The 17,901-nt window shown below is 52.5% G+C and overlaps 1 protein-coding gene across 1 annotated transcript in view; it reads right to left on the reverse strand.

Annotated features, from left to right (window-relative positions):
* Window positions 1-436: 436 nt before the first annotated feature.
* BAHD1 (bromo adjacent homology domain containing 1) overlaps window positions 437-17,901 on the reverse strand; it is a 39,375-nt gene continuing 21,910 nt past the window's right edge. Inside the window, exons 2-7 of the mRNA XM_063332639.1 lie at window positions 14,360-16,015; window positions 11,005-11,366; window positions 8,850-9,009; window positions 7,766-7,842; window positions 5,280-5,371; window positions 437-3,769 (exon numbers count right to left, since the gene is read on the reverse strand). Coding sequence (XP_063188709.1) covers window positions 3,580-3,769; window positions 5,280-5,371; window positions 7,766-7,842; window positions 8,850-9,009; window positions 11,005-11,366; window positions 14,360-15,998 — 2,520 coding nt within the window. The 5' untranslated portion in view covers window positions 15,999-16,015 and the 3' untranslated portion in view covers window positions 437-3,579. The remainder of the gene's footprint in view (window positions 3,770-5,279; window positions 5,372-7,765; window positions 7,843-8,849; window positions 9,010-11,004; window positions 11,367-14,359; window positions 16,016-17,901) is intronic.

Consider the following 17,901-nt stretch of genomic DNA (forward strand, 5'->3'; position numbering starts at 1 on the left):
CAGGACTCGGTGCCGGGACACTCCTTTGCTCCTCCAGAGCCAGCGCTCCAAGTGAGACGCTTTTCCACGTCCTTCCAGGATCCCTAACGCACAGGCCAATACACCAAGCCTTGCGGAGAGCGGCTCTGCCACTGCCACCGCCACCTTCCTGCCTGAAAGCACAGGCTTCAGCATTCCTGCAAGAGCAGGTTGGGGAAAAGTCAGTCACCCCCGCTCCGAACCTCCTTCCGCTCGCCCCATTTCCACCGCAACCCCCCCAGCAGCTCACCTCCGGGCTACCCCCGGCCCCCCAGCACCCGCTCGGCTCCCCCATCCGCACCTTCCCAGCGCTTCTGTCTCCTGCTCCCCGCCGGCTGCGAGCGCAGAGCTCAGGCAAGGAAGAGAAGAACAGCAAGAACAGCGCAGCACCGCTTTGTTTTCTAAATCAATACCATTTTTCAAATTTATTTTTTAAGAATTACTTCTAATATATCTTTCTCACAGAAGGAGGGTATAGGGAATGTTCTCATTCCATCTGTAAACACTGAAATACAGATCTGGGAAACCAGGGAAGAGACACAAAAAAAGTGCATTTTACAAAATTATCAACTAAAATATATTTTACATGTATTACGTTTCAATTTAAATTCTACCGACTGCATTTTCAGTTTCAAAAAATATTTCCATATCTAATAGATTAAAAAAGCATGAAATATTTTCATTATGGATAAGACATTTCAATTCATTTACATGCTGTTTGCACAACAGCATAAGCAACCACGTGAATCTCGAAGAATGTTCTTGGCCTGAAGCAGATTCTAACACGAGAAGAGTCAGGATTTGTCCTCTCCAGACGGGGGCCAAAGCCCGTTCCGGGCCCAGGACAAAGGGGGACATTTTCTCTTCTACCTGGAGAGGAGCCAGGACGAAGGCGGGAGCGGGGGGGAGAGGGCTCAGAAGGAGTTGCAGGGAGCTGCTGCGGTTCCCGGGGCTGGTTCCAACCCCTTCCCCGACTGCAGCGACGCTCAGGGTTTGCCGGGCGGGTGGGTTTTGAAGCATCCCCCGTCGGGTGGCACTTTCGCTGAGGAAGGTGGCCGCGGGCAGCTCGCCTGCTCCAGGCTGGGTGCCGAAGGAGTCCCTACCGAGTCAAGCGTGTGCACCAAGGGCTTCCCGTCACCTTCCAGGCCACCACCCTGCGCCACGGCCCCAGGGTGCGGCTCTCCGTCCCCCTCCACGATCCCCATCTGCGATGGGCAGGAGCAGCTCCGCGTCCCCAGCATCCTCCTGCCCTGCTACGGAGGGCGGCCGCTTAATCTCCTCCCCCAGGGGCATCCGACACCACCTTCTCCAACACCTCCTTGCACTCCCCGTGGCGCTTCCATCCGAGAGCCCCAGCAGCGCTCCCGACTCCCATCCCGCCACCCCGCTGCCGGATCAGCCGCCCAACCGCGTTCTTCCAAGAGACCACCAGTGCCCAAGCTAATTGTTAAGGAGAAATCTGAGCAATTACTTTGACACTAACAGTATCTTGAGGTATAAATGAGAGAAGACGCTTCACCCCCGAATTCTTGCTCGCACACCTAGGACCAGACCTCCCGGAGCAGGGTGTTTTCCCCCGGGCTACGCAGGCAAGAACAGAGAGGGCTCTTCCAGCATCCTCTGCAACACCAAGCAGGAATCGTCCACCAACGGCAGGGAGACACGTGCCCTGCTCACCTACTGTGGTGGGTACCGGATCTTCTCATCTCCTCTCGAGTCATTGTCTTCTAGACACGTTCCCCTCTTTGGTATGTAGAGCAAATCTCTGGAGAACTCCTGCGTTAACAAACTATCTCCACGTAACGGATCTGATGCTGGGGTTGGCAGCCGCTGGAGCGAGCAGCAAGCCCTCCGGTCCCACGGCGCCGGCGGGGAGCACGGGTAGTGCCACTTCCACTGACAGGACAACGTTAAAGCAGTATGAACACTTCCACCATTTAACACGAGTTCAGAAGCCCCAAAAGACGGGTAAAATGCAGATCCCTAGTTTCAACGAGCGACTCCAGCAGCAGGAACGTGGGCTGAGAGGGTGCTGATTCTCCTTCGTTACGTTAGTGCAATCTAGAAACGGACTCCCGGCTCGGTGCGAGTGACTCAACGGACTGTTGCGCTGGCCTTTGGTTTGCTTTAGAATTAACTCGAACAGTTTGCATGAAGATAAACTAACGTCTATCTAGGATCTATACAGGTAAGGCAAGAGGCAGTATCTGTGGGACTCGGGTCGCATCTGTCCATGCGAACCTTGACCGATGCTCAGTTCCTTTCAGGAGCCACAACGCCACTTTGGTGAGCTCGCTCGGACGCCGGGATGAGCTTGGAGGGGGGGAGGCTGCAAGGCAGCGCTGAGACAGCACTGCTGATGGCTTCAACAGTACGCCAGGGTCAGGACGGTCACGTAAGGGGGGTTAAAATCTTAAAAAAAATCCTAAAACACTCAAGAAAGGGTTTGCCATTTCACCCTCCAGCCTCTAGCTTCTTCACACTGAAGACGTATGGGGTTAAACAGGGACTGTAAACGGCGTTACAGGAGAACAAACTGGGAAGAAAGAGTGAACCCGCTTCTATCCATACGGCCCCCTAAGCCATTAGAGGCAGAGCAACACTCGGAAGGGAAGAGAAACCATGGTTCTCGCAGGTGGAGCCCACTTTGTGTGCTCCCAGCTTCCGAGCGCCGCATGGCTGCTGGCACCGTGCTCCACGGGGCAGGGACCCTTCGGGGCAGGGTCAGGGCATCTGTGGCCAATGCCAGGCTCTCCGGAACACCCCACTGGGATGGGTAAAGCCTATGGTCTGCCGGCTCCCTCTCTGCTCCGCCTCGGAGTGTGTTTCCAAGCCTGGCTGCCAAGCCCCGGTCCAGGCGGTGAGTCAGAGAAGGGCAAGGTGAGGGGAAGAGGAAGATGAGGGAGAAGAGGGGTCACCTCTGCCCCGACAGAGCAAAACCTATTCAAGCACGACGCAACGCCACTCGGCATCCAGGCAGCTTCCAAAGCAACGGCTGTATTTTGAAGCAGCTCTCACCCAGCGGGAATCCTCAGTCTGTCCTGCGGGACAAAGGAGACTCTCCTGTGCTCTCCAAGGAACTGGTCTGTCCTCACGCTCCATGTCCGGGCACGAAAGCCCACAAAAATGTCACAGCTTGACTCATACAATGCACCGACGCATCCCTCCTGCGCCTTTCCACCATTCCCACCAGTGATGGCTCTGGATTCAGTTTACTGGCTTTTATCCCCTGCAAATCCCTCCCAATATATGCATCTCTAGATACATATATAGATATAGATTTACATATGCAAGTACCTATATCTATATACATATATTTATTTTATACGTATATATTTTCATTTATGCTTTTAATGAAGTGCTGTGCTTTCAACTGCTGCCTTCCTCCACAGGGATCCACTCCTGCGCACGCTTTTCAGTCCGAGGAACGAGCGCTGGGCGCTCCCATCTGCAAGCAGCACAAGGTAAGTCGTCGAGAGCGCAGAGATGTCCCGGCCCGCCAGCCTGCCCTCGGCTCTCCGCTGCCGCTCATCCCCACTCCGCTCCGACCGCAGGACGGTGCTACTGCGGGTTCTTCAAGATGCGCCCGTGTCTGAAGTCGTAGACGTGACGACAGAGAAAAACCAGCTCGGGGTCAGTGTCCTCGGGCACCTTGCGGTGCAGAGGTGTGGAGTACTCTTCCGAGGGAGGAACCATAATGGTCTTCCTGCCTGGGATCCCTTCAACGCGACGCTTTGCCAAGGCACAAAATCTGCAAGGCAATTACGTTAGAAGCGTTAACACTGGCTCGTTTCATCCACGGGTCGTGTCACAGACTGCCTCGCCAGAAGCCGTGGCCATGGCTGCCCGAGGCCGAGGGGTGGAAGGGCAAGGGCAGGAGTGGGGAGGAGAACTGAGCTTTGCCCAAGAGAAGGACATGAAGTAACTGCTGCTTTTGATCCCACCCTGAACTGCGGGAAGCAGCACAACGGTTTATGTTTCTCTACTGGTGGATCACAGAATCATAGAGCTGCCCAGGTTGGAAGGGACCTTTCAGATCATCGAGTCCAACCATCAACGCAACACTGACAAAAACCATCACTAAACCATGTCTTTGAGTGCCACATCTACATGTCTTTTAAAGCTCTTGAGGGATGGTGACCCCACCACTGCCCTGGGCAGCCTCTTCCAATGCTTAATGATCCCTTCACTGTAAAAATTGTTCCCAATATCCACCCTAAACCTCCCCTGGCACAACTTGAGGCCGTCTCCTCTTGGCCCACCGCCCGTTCCTTGGGAGAAGAGCCCGACCCCCCCTGGCTACCCGCTCCTTTCAGGGAGCTGCAGAGAGCGAGAAGGTCTCCCTTCAGCCTCCTCCTCTCCAGGCTGAACACCCCCAGCTCCCTCAGCCGCTCCTCACCAGACTCCTGCTCCAGCCCCCTCGCCAGCTCCGTTGCCATACAGTACAGAGGATGACTGTAATTAACCCACGTTGCTTCTACTGCTTTGGCGCTGCTGCTTAGGCAAATGAAGAGCCTTAGGTTAGGAGCAGAAGGACTAAGAAGAGTGCATAGGGCTTAAATATCCCCTCCGTGGTAGGACTGCACCGTCAATAAGATGCAGCCAGCAAAACTGAAGAGATGTAAAGCACTTCTGCATTATGGATTTGGGTGTCCCTTCAACCCCTATTTCCATTCTGCCCTGCGCATCCATCCATCAAAGGACGGCAGCCTTGAATATGGATGCTCAGAAGTTCTTACTGACAGTTTCCGTTCAATCAGCAGGAGCAGTAAAAGCCTCGGTTGCTGCTCTGAGCGCTGCTGCTGCCAAAACACCCAGATCCGCGAGCACATACACCCGTGGCTAGGAGAAACGCTGACAAAAGCAGGCTTTTTGGCTGGCTATGGCACTGCGGCCCCCAGGGACAGATACATACACCATCTCCTGCCTTGCTTAGCTTTCAGCCCCGAGTTATGGGTTTTGCTGCACTGTCCTCCCCTGATGGCTACACGCTGTGGTACCAAGGTCAGACAAGTACAAACATTTGTGAGACCCTTAAAGCATAGATTTTACACAAAACAGACATGTAATGAACGTAGAGCGGAAGATGCACCCACAGGCTGCAGTCCCAAACTTCTACGTAGAGCGAGTCATTCATCCAGCTCCAGCTAGACCCAAGTCTGTAGGGCTGGGACGGTTCTGCTGGGTGATGGGGAAGAGTGACAAGAGCTGGAGACAGACGAAGGTCTCGGGAACAGCAGCAAGTTAAGAGCACCACCTACCTGCAGTACTCTGCAAAGGTCAGCACGTAGCATTTCTCCTCTATGCAGGCAACACTGTTTTCGTCCTGATGCCGGGATGCAAAGATCTCATTCTGCAAGAGAAGGAAGGAAGAGGTCACCCCGCTGACCAGGAGCCCCAGGGAGGCAGGGCCAGCTCCACACCTTCCCCCTTCACCTTAGAGGGGAGTCTATCAAAGCATGCTCAGAGCAGAGCCGAAATTTCACAGAATCCAGCCACCTTCCAGGTGTTTTGGGACTGACTGGCTGACTGGGAGTGCGCACCAGAATTTTATCCAGCAACGCGCGAGCAAAGCATGAAGAGTTCTCCCATCGTTTAACACTGCCCAGCACACTTTGTCCAAGTCCCACACATACTGCCAGCCTCACAGAAGCACTTCAGCAGCGAGGCCACCCCCAGGTACAGCACTCAGCCTCCTCTCTCCTCCTGGGGACGGCAGAGAGCTTGTGGCCACCGCTGAGAAGTGTCCCAGGAGACAAGCGCTTGCAGCGCTGCACTGGAAAAAATAAAAGCAGCGTTTTGAAAGTGCTATTGCCATGCCTGGGAAAGACAACGAGACAGGTAAGAGGGAGGAAGGCTGAGTTCATCACGGGAGGTACTGCAGAGAAAAAGTTCTCAGAAAGAGAAAAAAAACACTGCAAGAAAAAAACCTTTGCCCCAGCGTATCCAAGATCTGACTCCGTGCACAGACTCCACGTGGAAGGAGCCGCAACCAGAAACCCCAGTGAACAACGCTCCTGCAGGCAGGAGGTCGGAGCACTCCCCACCCGCACATTCCTCCGCGCTCCTAGGGATGCTCCTCATTCATGCTCCCTTTCTCCGCTGGAAACCCTTCCAATTCCTTTGTACAGCTAAGAGTTTCAGTGGAGGTTGAATGGCGCTTTGCTGTCCTTACTACTACCTGTGACACACAGCCGTTCTCATCCATCTCTGTATCGAAGCTAAAGGACTCCCTTCTTTTCCAACCCTTTCCTCATCCCAATTCAATTAAAACAGCTGGTTTAGTGAGGGAAGTAGCAATAACCTTTTTTCCCAGGGTAATTTGGGAAGCTTGGCTCTCCGGCAGGCAGGATTGGTTAGATATGGGGCAACCCAGAGGGAGCCACCTGAAAGAATGTCAGGCGTGGTTAGATCAGCAAAGATGATCTCTGGGAATAAGGATGCTCCGCACCAGTCTGGAAGCGTTACCTGCAGGCTTTGTTTCTGCTCGCAGCCCCGAGGAAGGACGCTGGAAGGAAAGACTGGCAAAAGGGTCACCGTCTGGGGACATGCTTAATCGGAGAAACGGGAAACGCCGCCCCTTGCTTCTGCATATGGGGGTGCTGCTCTGCTCCTTAAATCAAAACTATCTGAGTCATCTTTGGCAAGCCCGTCCCAGCTACTCAGCCCAAACGGCACCCTCTCATTTGCAGTCTTGTGTAATTTAGCAGGTGTGCGAAAAACCGGCCTAATTCCTCCTGGCCAGACTAGTGGTGCTCGCTCTCCGCTCTAAAATGTGACTGGATACAATCACGAGTCTTTTATGGACCAGAAAACTGTAACGTACCACATTTTGGTTTAGAAACTCACCTGTGCCAGCAGGTCAGGCAGGTACCGTCCCCCGGCTGTTCCCCACTCCTGCTCTCCCCCCCTCCCTCCTCTTTAATTTAAAAAAGGAAAAAAAGGAAAAAGGCACCATGTATGTTGGTGGGTTGAAAACAGCGGTAAATTCTCCATTCTCAGTTTAAAAACAGCTTGTTCTGTCACCCAACACAAGCCCATGCAAAGCAGAGCAAGGCGTGAAGTCATAATGATTCACACGTTTTTCCTTTTAGAAAGCGAACTCTATTACACTGGCACAACATCCGCGAGTCAGTCTTTAATTCTCATCATAAATCTATAAGGGGGAGGACGATGCACCCACGTTTCTGCACAAAACAAACAGGTTTCTGGAGGGTTAAGAAGAAGATTAAGGGATTTATGATAAAAAGGCAGCGCATGATATAGGTACTCCAACGGCCTGCAGAACTGCAGCAGGAGCTTTTGCGGGGAGCTCTGTGTCTCTGAGTGAATTCAAATGCCCTTTTCGGAAAGACGTCTGATCTTGATTCAGTATAAACTCATTTTTCCTTACTCCTAAGGTAGCAGCCAAAACACCTTCTCACTGAATGCGCAGGATTTTCTCACATTAAAGGGAGAAACATTAAAACTTCACAAAGGGGGCCACGTAAAGAACGCGGCAGCTTCTCTTACAGCCCAGCGTTTCTGCACACGATAAACTGGGAGAAAGCCCATCTCTAGGACACCACCGCTCAGCACATCTGGCAACAGCTGCGTCGCAGCCAAGAGACAGGTCCACCGAAGCTGAGCCTCAGCCCCCTGCAATTGAGGCCACCTGGGAACGCGGGGAGATACTTGGGCGAATCCCCTCTTCCCGCAGAAATCCAGACACAGTGGGATACCCGAGCTCAGCACTGGGATGGCTCACCTGGTGCATACTGGGATTGCGGCCGCCCTGAGTGTGCTCCGGTCTGTAATACCACAGGAGGCTCATCATCAGCTCCCCTGCAAGGAGATTTATTAAAATATGTCAAGCCTCAGTTTTCTCGTAGTGTTTTCCCACTAATACCCAGCTTCCTCCTCCTGCCTCCTCCCTTTCATTCCCATAGCGCTCCCGCAGAGGCAGCTGTGCCGTGATAAATATTTCATGCCGAACTAGGTGTCCTTTTGTTACAGCAAGGAGCTGTATGAATTCGGTCACGTTGCTATTCCGTTACACCTTCACCCCCTTCTACGTGTGTTACATCGTCACAAAGAGGTCAGTTTGCAACCACAAGAAAATAAAAATACAAAAACCAAACGTTTCCCTCTGAAAAAAGTATCTATCAGGACTGCAAGCTGGAAAAGATGCTCATCCAAAGCTCGGCACTCGCAGCGTTAGCTCCCAGCTTAACGCAGAACTGCTGCCGCAGGATGACAGGACCGAGATGGGCCTTGCCACACATCAATCACTGCTTTTACATGTAACTTTTTAATTATTTTTTTTTTATTTTATTGTTAAGGATGACCTGTACTTTACAACATTTGGCACAGCTTCCTTGGCTCAGGTATTGCTAGTCAGACACAGGATCTTAACAGCAAACCCCCACTTCTCCAGTCACCACCTCCCCTCGGGTCCCATCCAGCTGCTGCGGACCAGCCCGTGCTCCCCACCAGCCCCAGCCCAGATGTTGGAGACAGCATCCGAGTCAACAGCAGCTCCCGAGATGTGCGTTGCAATGAAATAATAAAGGAGATCATTGCTAAGACGGGCACTTGGCAGATACTATGTGCTTTCACGACCAGACAGATTTTGATTACCAGTCCCAGGCCAGTGATTAAAGAGCATTTCAGTTCCTGGAACCATCTGAATGAAAGCCATGGAGCTAATCTCTTCCTCTTCATCACCCGCTCTGGCAGCCGCGCAGTACCCTAACAAGCTCGCAGCTCTCCCGAGATCCATCACTTCCCCGCTTCCAGCTCACCCTCATCTGCCAAGCACACAGGCAAGGGGTACTCTTTTGGCACAGTACCTGTTTTGGGGTCTTCCCACAGCGCCGAGATCTTTGCGACGTATGGCATAGATTTCTTCCGGGGTCCTGATTTCAAGAGGACAGTGTCTCGTACCCGGATGATCTCCCCATCTCTCTCCACTGCCTGGTAGCTCTTGCGAACAGCCGGCTCTGGTTCATTCTGTACCATCAGAACACACACAAAAGATAAAGCAACCTGGATGTAGAGGCACAGAGTTAGTTTATGTTTTGCTGCCCCAGTCCAAGTCTCCTTTAGTCCTGCTGCGAATTAAAAACTTGCCTAAACCCACCCAGAGCCAAGGGCTCCCACTCCAGCAGACCTCCCAGAGAAGTCATACAGCACAAAACCACTCGTGGCATCTCTATTCCCACCCAGCTTGGTTTATAACAAAGATCAGGTCAAACAAGTTATTTTTTTTATGGGTAGGGCATTCATAGGTAAAGAAAGTTCATTGGGGAATAACATCCGAGTGCTCACAGGTCATACACGACCATCGTTTTTAAATTAAGCAAAACACAACTATTTCTCCTACGTAGCGCTGGCACTAAGGCGCCACTCACCAGCGGGACAGCAAGTCTCATAAAAGCATGTATTTCTGAAATTAATACCCTTATTTAAAATTAAAAAACAATTTCTCCTCCTATTCTGCATGCAAAAAACACCAAAATTCAGAAAAAAAATCACCATTTTATCTGCCTACCTCTAGGTACGAATTTCCTTCATATTCAAAGGCAGGGAAAACTAGGCATATTTTGAATGCTATGCATTTCTCCGATACACACGTTGCAAGAAAACAAATAAAACGTGAAATATTTCACATGAACAGGGCAGGGAGGGGCAGGGAGGCCGTGACATAAAGCTTAACAACATTGCTATCACTTCCTTTGTACCCTCTAACATTACAAAACAATCACTTTTTGGACTGTGAACTGGGGTTTCGTATTTTATTTTAGTTTTGCTCCAAAAACTCACTTCTGAATGCCTGAGCAGGATGGGTTTAACCTCCTGCCAGATCGCCCAAGCAAAGTCAGAAGCATCAGGCGCCGGGACTTAAGGAGATTAACGGGGCGCTGCTCCCTTCCACGTGTCAAGTCTGAGCGACGGACGCGAGAGGCCCGGCTCTGGCTTTCACGGGCTCCATCCTCGCACAGCCCCGGGACCCGGACACAGCCCCGAGGGCTGAAGCTGCGAACCCCGTCCCAGAGGATGCTCGCAGCAGCTCGGGCTCACACCACCGCGGCAGCGCAGGCGGCTCCGCTCGGCCCACAGCTCCTCTTCCCGCTGACATTTACTGCACGCAGCTCAACGCCTTGTCCTGCCTTCCCAGACAGCACGTGGGCCCAGATTCCAAGTCCACAGCTCTTCTGTTTTAGCAACATCAAGTATGCTGCCTCCTCTCTCAATTGAAGCGGACTTTGTACCAGAGTTAATTAAATTTTCTGGCAGGAAATCTCCCGTCTTGCAGGAGCCAGTCTCTGTCCCTGAACACAACAAATGGGAACGCACAGACGTGAAATCCTTGAAGGAGTGACTGGCCATGCCACCAGAGAAGCTACAAGGAGGAGGATACTGGGTGCTAGAAAAATTCCATCTGGGAGCCAGGACACTGTCTCAGTCCTCTGTGCTCTCTGGGAGATCCCGCTGGGCTACAGACACCATCAGTGAGAAGAGCCACCTTATGAGAGCTACCTTTAGACAACCGCCCCTTATAACAAGGCTAAAATGTCCCTCATTTTCTCAAACAGGTTTGCCCTAACTGAGGAGGAAGAAGCTGGAGGACTATCTCTCTGTAGGATGGACTCACACGTGCGCAGGTGCCACCCCTGCAAATGCCAAAGCCAGAAGTGTTCATCATCGTGGCATTTCAGCTGATGCTAGCACAGGAGCAGCAGGTTCTCCCTCCTTTCCAAACAGCCCGTCATGCTGTGCGGGGTAATACCAGGGTGCACAAGAAAAACAAAGCCAAGAGCAGCCTGGCCTCAAAGCCCAGCCAGAAGGCACTATTTGCTTGTCCAAGAGGTTCTAGATGGCATCTAGTGACCATCTCCACCTTGAAGCAAGGCCCAAAATGCTCGCGAGCCTTCATGATCCCTGAAGCTGCACGAACGGAGTGCTGGTTTTTGTGCATGTACGGCAATACCCACAGACACCTACCACAACGTAGACGGCCTTCTCGCAGGCTGTGCCGACGGGTATCCAGCCGTTGGTAGCTCTCCGCCGGCTGATGCGCTGCTGCTTTGGATGGGAGTGACCTCCTGCCGCTTTGCTGTCGGAGGCGTGGAGACAGCCCGGAGTATTTCGGAGCCCAGATTTGGAGCCGCTGGGAGGCTTTGAGCTCTGTGGACATTCTCGGGCCATGGTCTGAGGGTCAGAGTTGGGGGTCTGCAGATGAGGAACGGGTTCTGCAGCCGGTGGCACGCTGGGTACAGGACATCCTGAGAGCGGGTGGGCAGGTGACGCGGGGTGCCCTGCCACAGGGATTGTGAGGTTCAGCTGGTCCAGAGACTTGCAGCCTTCTAGCAGAAGGGAAGAAGAGAGACACGTATCTCATTTGAAGTATAAGACGACTACACAATCAAGACTGTCCCAAACCACCACTGCTTTCTCCCGAAATTCCCTTGATTGCATTATAGCAGTAAAGGCTCTTCACGTTGTAATTTCATTCTGCACTGTCACTGGATTCTAAAAGCAAAGATATTTCTAAGCCTGCGATGCTCCAACGTGTCGCTGCCGATGACACTGCACTACAACAAACCCATCTGAAATCCCCCAAAGTAATGCCAGCCGGGAACACACATAAGGCTGGCCAGTGTCCAAAGCAGTTCCAGCCTGTCAATATGTACAAAAGAAATAAAAGGCTTATCAAAACGATGGGAAGGATTAAACCACGCTGGCAGAAGAAGCCAGCTTCTTTCAAAAAGCCAAATTCTACTAATCAGGGAAAATTGAGAAGATTCTCTGAATTAACTCCAGAAAGAGGAAACAACATGGAACAGAAGTACGTAAGATGATGCACGCTGCTGCCTTCAGCAAAACCATGTCCCTAGAGCAGGCGCATTAAACCACAGGTTCCTAAGTTGGCTGACGCTGCCTCTCAAACGCATCCCAGGACACCTCCCTCCGCTCCAGGAATCACAAAACAAGCCCTCAACCCAGGCCAACGCGTCCGACAGAAGAGCAAGTCGGGTTTGAATTACCCACTGTCAGCAGGGAGAAAGCTGCCGGCCCAACATACAAAGCACCCCTGTTCCCTCAATCCGAAAGCGCGCTTTTTGGGGTGACCAGGAAGGCGGCTTCAGGCCAGCCCCAGGAGATGCCCCCGGAGTGGACAATGCCCGAGCAGATGTGTGTTCAGGTCTCCTGCCTGGCCCCGGCAGGCATGGGACCCACAGAGCAGTGAATCACCTCTTGAGTATTTTGCTTACAAAAGCATTTTCAAGCTGGAACTAAAGCAGGATGAAGCTTCACAAAAGTATCTACTGAACTCCAGGCGAGCAGCGCAGAGCTGGCCCCGCCGGCACCCCGGGACGCGGTCCTTGGCTGCTCACACACACACTGCTGGCCAGCCCCCACCCGCACGGGGGCTAAAGCATTGCACAGCCCATCCCGTCCCATCCCCACCACCCTGCAAACCAGCCACGGGACGGGGAAAGCAACCCCTCTCCCCCATGTATGGCAGACCACGACCGCCCAGGTCACAGCCTCACCCCTTGATTTGTCCCAAACAGACACCGGTGTTTCCATACGAACATCTCAAACACACCAAATAAGACAGATACAACACAAGGTATGCGACACGACTAGCTGGATCCCCTCGTACCAGTGCTCTCAGATGGGAGGCTCGCTTGCAGCCAAAGTACTCCTTTAATTCACCAAAATAACCCACTCCAGGGAAGGAGGAGATTTCAGAGGCACGCTCATATATAAAAATCAACTCCTAAGCACAAGTCCCTGTTAATATTCTAGGAGACCTCCTTATACACCTCAATCCACAAAACAAAGTCTAAATTATTCCAATGTTGTAGGCTTTTAAAGAACAAAGTTGCTCACAGGAAGGAAATGAGAATCAGCGAAGCATTTATACTTACAGCCAGCTTTAACCCAGAATGCACCGCATCCCAAAAATGTGCTAGGAAAGGAAATTCTCCTGCCACTTACAAACCTACAGCGAGAAAGATGTCAGCAGCGGGGTGACACGGGGCCAGTAAATACATGCCCCTGGAGCCAGCACTGCCCCTGCCAGCACCATGAGAAACCGCCGCGTTCGCAGGGAGGGCTGAACTCCAAAAAAATACTGTTCGCACCACCTGCACCCTCCCGGTTGCGCAAAGGTAGAGGCACCAGCATGCAAAATTTCAGGAACAAAGTAGACTGACGTGACCCGGGGGCAGTACAGGGAAAGCTGTCAGACGAGAACACGCTGCTGAGCGAGCGAGTTGTCTTGCAAGCATCCAACAGAGCAGCGAAGCCACTAGCCAACACCGTCTAGCTGCCGCCGTAGGAAGCGGCACCGTGACAGCGGGGATATTAAGGGAAAACGGAAATTACACTTCAACCAAACGCTCCCGGGTTTCAGCAGCTTCCTACGGCAGAAGACGATAAAGCCTGGCTCAAACCAAGCGCTGAACCAAAACTTCACCCACCTACCTGAAAATGTGTTTTAAGCGGGTAAGTCATGTCTCCTCCTGACTCGAGCACGTGGCTACGCGGGAGCCCGGTGTTTACACTCCCGGCGGCCGAAGCAGCCTGCTCTACAGACCGCCCTGTCTGCAGACCGCAGCGCTGTCTAGCACGATGGCTTTTATACAAAGTACTGGTGTCTGATAACCCCCACACAACAGCCACTTTTAAATATTTCAAAAGATATTTTTCAATAGCAAAGGCAAAGCTCTGAGATAAAGCACGTCGGAGGACAAAGTCTGAAAAACAGAGAGGGGACGGAAGAGGGCCAGGCAAGTAACTCCATCGCCTCTCACACCGCCACTGGGCTCATTTCAATGCCTCATTTTCAGGCGTTGTTTAAGAGCAAGGACGGGCCCACCGCTTGCCGGACTCACCGATGCTGCGGTCCCAGAGCCAGCTTTTGGGAACGGAGAAGCACCTCACCCCGACGGGCTCCAGACCCTCCGCTCAGGGCGGCACAGCAGGATGGCGAGAAGCCTTGCAGAGCACGTAGGAACTAAAACCCACTCATTTTACCCAGATCAAAGCGAAGCGGTTAGCTCCAGCATGACAAGTCATGAGTCACCTTCTCACTACCCAAATCCTTTCACCATTTCTATGCTTTCCACACCAATAAGAGCTTTCAGCGGGAAAAACCCTCAGGGCTAAAAATGGGGGAAGGGGAGGTGAAAGGCAGATTCTTTTCCAGCCGCAGTCGGGCTGTGAGGCACCACGCGCAGAGGGAACTTGCCTCCTGGCAACGAGATACCTTCATTAGCCACCGCGCCAAACCAGCCCTCTTCTCCTAGGAACGCCGAACGAGATCTGCTCGCACTTTGCACCTTACCTGCTGCAAAAGGCATTTTGTAGGGGTAGCTGTTCCGTCCGGCGTGCACGCTGCTGATCCTGCCCTCCGGCACGTGCACCACGCCGCAGACGCTGTAGCTGTTAATGGCCGTTCCTTCTCCGCAACAGTACGGGGAGTTACACCAGTGGAGTGGCTGGAAATGAGCACCTGATGGCAAGGAGCCGGGCGACACCAAGAGCCCCTCGCAGGTCGCAGACTGCGAAAGCTCCTCCTTGGGGTAAACGGAGCAGTGAGAGTAGCCACTGTATCCACTTTGGCCGTAATACACATAAAACCCATTCAACGGAGTCAGATCGGAGGATTCATAGAGACATCCACAATCCGTGTGATTCCCGGGCACGGGCAGGGGAGGGAACTGCTGCACGGGAAAGGAAGGCTGATGAAATTCCTGTTTGGGGGTCGGGGATTTCTCTCCGGGTCTTCCGTACTCCGGCTTCATGGAAGCTTGTCCACCCATGAGCAAAGGCAGTCTGTGGTAGAAACCCTCTGTGCTAGCATAGGAGCTAGACAGCGACTCGTAAGGGACGGGTTCTGTCGTCCCGTAGAGCCTAGAGGAGTCCCGCTGCTCTCCTTTCCCAAAGGCGCCTACAGCGAGGCCTCGCCAGCCGTGCTGACCTTCCATTTTCAAGCTAGCCATCTCCTTCTTGGATTTGACGCAGTTCTTCCTACCGGCTTTGGCCCATTTGAGCGTAGATTTTGAACAGTGGTTCTCGGACTTGCCCTCTCCATCCGATTTACTCCTCTGCTTCAGGGGTTGGTCTTTCTCATGGGTCAGCTTCAGAAAGGCCACGGCATTCAGGCTGGCCAGTCTCTTTGGGGTGGGATGGTAGGAGACGGCACCGTCCTCCCTCTTTGTCCCATCCTCAAAGACCTCATCCAGTGAATGGTCACAGCTATTGCATTTCTGACTGGGCTCGTGCCGGTTTTTGCCTTTACCTGTTTTCACGGCTGTTTTTTCCAGCGCGGGCCAGTTGTCCCCAGCTTTGCAATGCAAGCTCTTAACGGTACAGTCTCCACCGGCTTTAACGGAGTCCCTCCGAAAACGCCTGCCGGATAATAAGCCATCGTCCCGTTCAAAAAGCAGATTGTTGACGGCCTCTGCGTTCAGCGAGGCCAGCCTGCGTTTCCTGGGCTCTGAAGGAGCAGCATCAAGGTCCTGCTCTGTCCCTGGATAAGTTATTGTGCACTTTTCCCCAGATGAATCACTCTTCCCTGCTCCCACAGGCTGAACTTGTTCAGAGGAGAACAAAGCCGGTCCCAAACCCTCCATCCAGCTGGGAAGGTCCTTTTTTTTACAGCTCTGGGTCTGTTTGGACAGAGAGCCGGCCACATCCTCCAGCCTGGTGAGGAGCACTTTGCAGGTCTTTTTGTTCACTGAGGGGAGCAGACGTCTCCGCAGTGGGTACGTCTTTCGCACTTCATGCAAATTCTTGCTTTTATTTGTCCCCACAAACCCACTTGGACAGTTCGGAGCCTCGGTGGCATCTCCGTCCCTCTGCTCGCCGCACTCCGCGTCGGTCCTGTCCATCCTCCTGCTGCCTGTTGGTGACGACGCTTGGCCAGCAGAACCAGCTGGGTGTTTCAGAAGGAAAAGTTGTTTCTTCCGGGCATGCGTCATAGGATCAATGTCCAATCCTGAGAACAAACAGCAGAAAACATCTATTAATATCACTGAGAGGGACCCATCTCCTCACAAAGCGCCAACTGCCAATTAGGAAATATTTGGGGAAGCTCGTTTCTATACACAGTAGAGTTTTTTTGGGCGATGGCCAGTTAAGCCAATTAAGAGACAGGATGCAATGAGATGTGGTTTAATATCAAGCCATAGAACATGATGGTAATTAAAAGCAAGGTGGTGACGGCAAATGCCACAGCAGCTGGGAAAACCAGGGTACGGCCAGAAAGCTGTTTCTCCCAGCTCCCGGTCCAAGTACGGTCCCCGTTACAGCCATGCTGTTTCTAACACGTTACAAATTCTCATCAAATCCACTAAAGCCGATCCGAACGCTGGTCCAGGGCATCCAGCAGCAATAAATCCCAGGTATTTGACTGCCTGCATGTTGATACAGGCAGGCTGCTTCATTGTCATTTTCTGAAACAATTAGACAAAAGAAAAACAAAAAAGTCCACCTACTCATGTGAAAGGTAAACTTGGTCTATTAAGCAGAGATCTGCCAACATTAATAAATTAAATAGATGCAAATCCCTATGCAGGTTAGAACCTGGCTACTCGCTGCTGTTTTTCCCTACAGTTATATTTTATAAACGTTGCGGACATTAAACAACCAAATCATCACGTTCAGCAGAGGCGCCCTAAAAATACGTTCACGGGAGGAAAAAGAATTACTCAGCTGTATGTCATTCCCGACTTTTCATCTAGATGCTATGTCAAGTCACTCTTCAAAACCAACACAAATTACTAAAAGAAAGCGATAAGAATCTGCAGGCGGAAGAGGAACCGCCTGGCTGAAGGCCGGGCTGAGCGAACCAACACCCAGCACCCCGGGGAAGCTGCCGGCAGCCCCAGCACCCCGCACCTTCCCGGCCAGGTAAAGCACGACAGAAGCGGTCAGGCTCTGATTTACCGACAGAGGGAATTCTTCCTGCAGAGGCAGAAGCCGTGCCAGCCTCGGGAGGAGGACGGCTCCCTCCGAGCGAGGGGTCTGCGTGGAAAGGCGGGGAGGAAGCGTCAGGCCCAGGGGGAATGGAGACAAGTGCCGACTGCCTTCCCCAAAGCACCCGGAGCAGAGGCTTCTGCTCGCCTCCTCACGCAGGGAGTACATCCCGGGCTTTTGCCCCACACCACGGGTAGGAGCTTACCACTGAACGGCCTCCAAGTATTTAGTAAGCAAGCGACAGGAGAGGCACAGCACCGGCCGGAGACCCCGTCAGCTACACGTCGGCTTCCTGAGTTATCACAGAATCACCTGGGTTAGGAGGGACCTTTCAGACCATCGGGTCCAACCACCAACCCAACGCTGACAAACCCACCACGACCCCACGTCCCTCCGTACCGCGTCTGCCCGGCTTTGAAATCCCTCCAGGGATGGCGACCCCACCACTGCCCTGGGCAGCCTCTTCCAATGCTTAATAACACTTTCAGGGTAAAAATTTTTCCTAATATTCATCCTAAACCTCCCTGGTGCAACTTGAGGCCATCTCCTCTTGTCCCATGGCCTGTTCCTTGGGAGGAGAGACCGACCCCCCCTGGCTACCCCCTCCTCTCAGGGAGTTGTAGAGAGCAAGAAGGTCTCCCCTCAGCCTGCTGTTCTCCAGCAAACTAAATCTAATTTTCAGTTGTCCTGTTCCATTTTTAGCAGAAGGGTTACCACGTCTCCATACTCTTGCATTTCAACCTCAGCAAGTGACCTGCAGCAGGCTTGCGTCAGGGATTTGAGGAATTGAGCAATTTTGCACTCTGAAGGAGTGGACATTCACGTAAACAGCCGTAGGTCTAATGCTAAGAAAGGATATGGGTAGGTCATACTCACCTATAAACATTAAAAAAAGACAGCCTAATT

The sequence above is a fragment of the Chroicocephalus ridibundus genome, chromosome 4, assembly GCF_963924245.1.
Source record: "Chroicocephalus ridibundus chromosome 4, bChrRid1.1, whole genome shotgun sequence".
Classification (NCBI taxonomy): domain Eukaryota; kingdom Metazoa; phylum Chordata; class Aves; order Charadriiformes; family Laridae; genus Chroicocephalus; species Chroicocephalus ridibundus.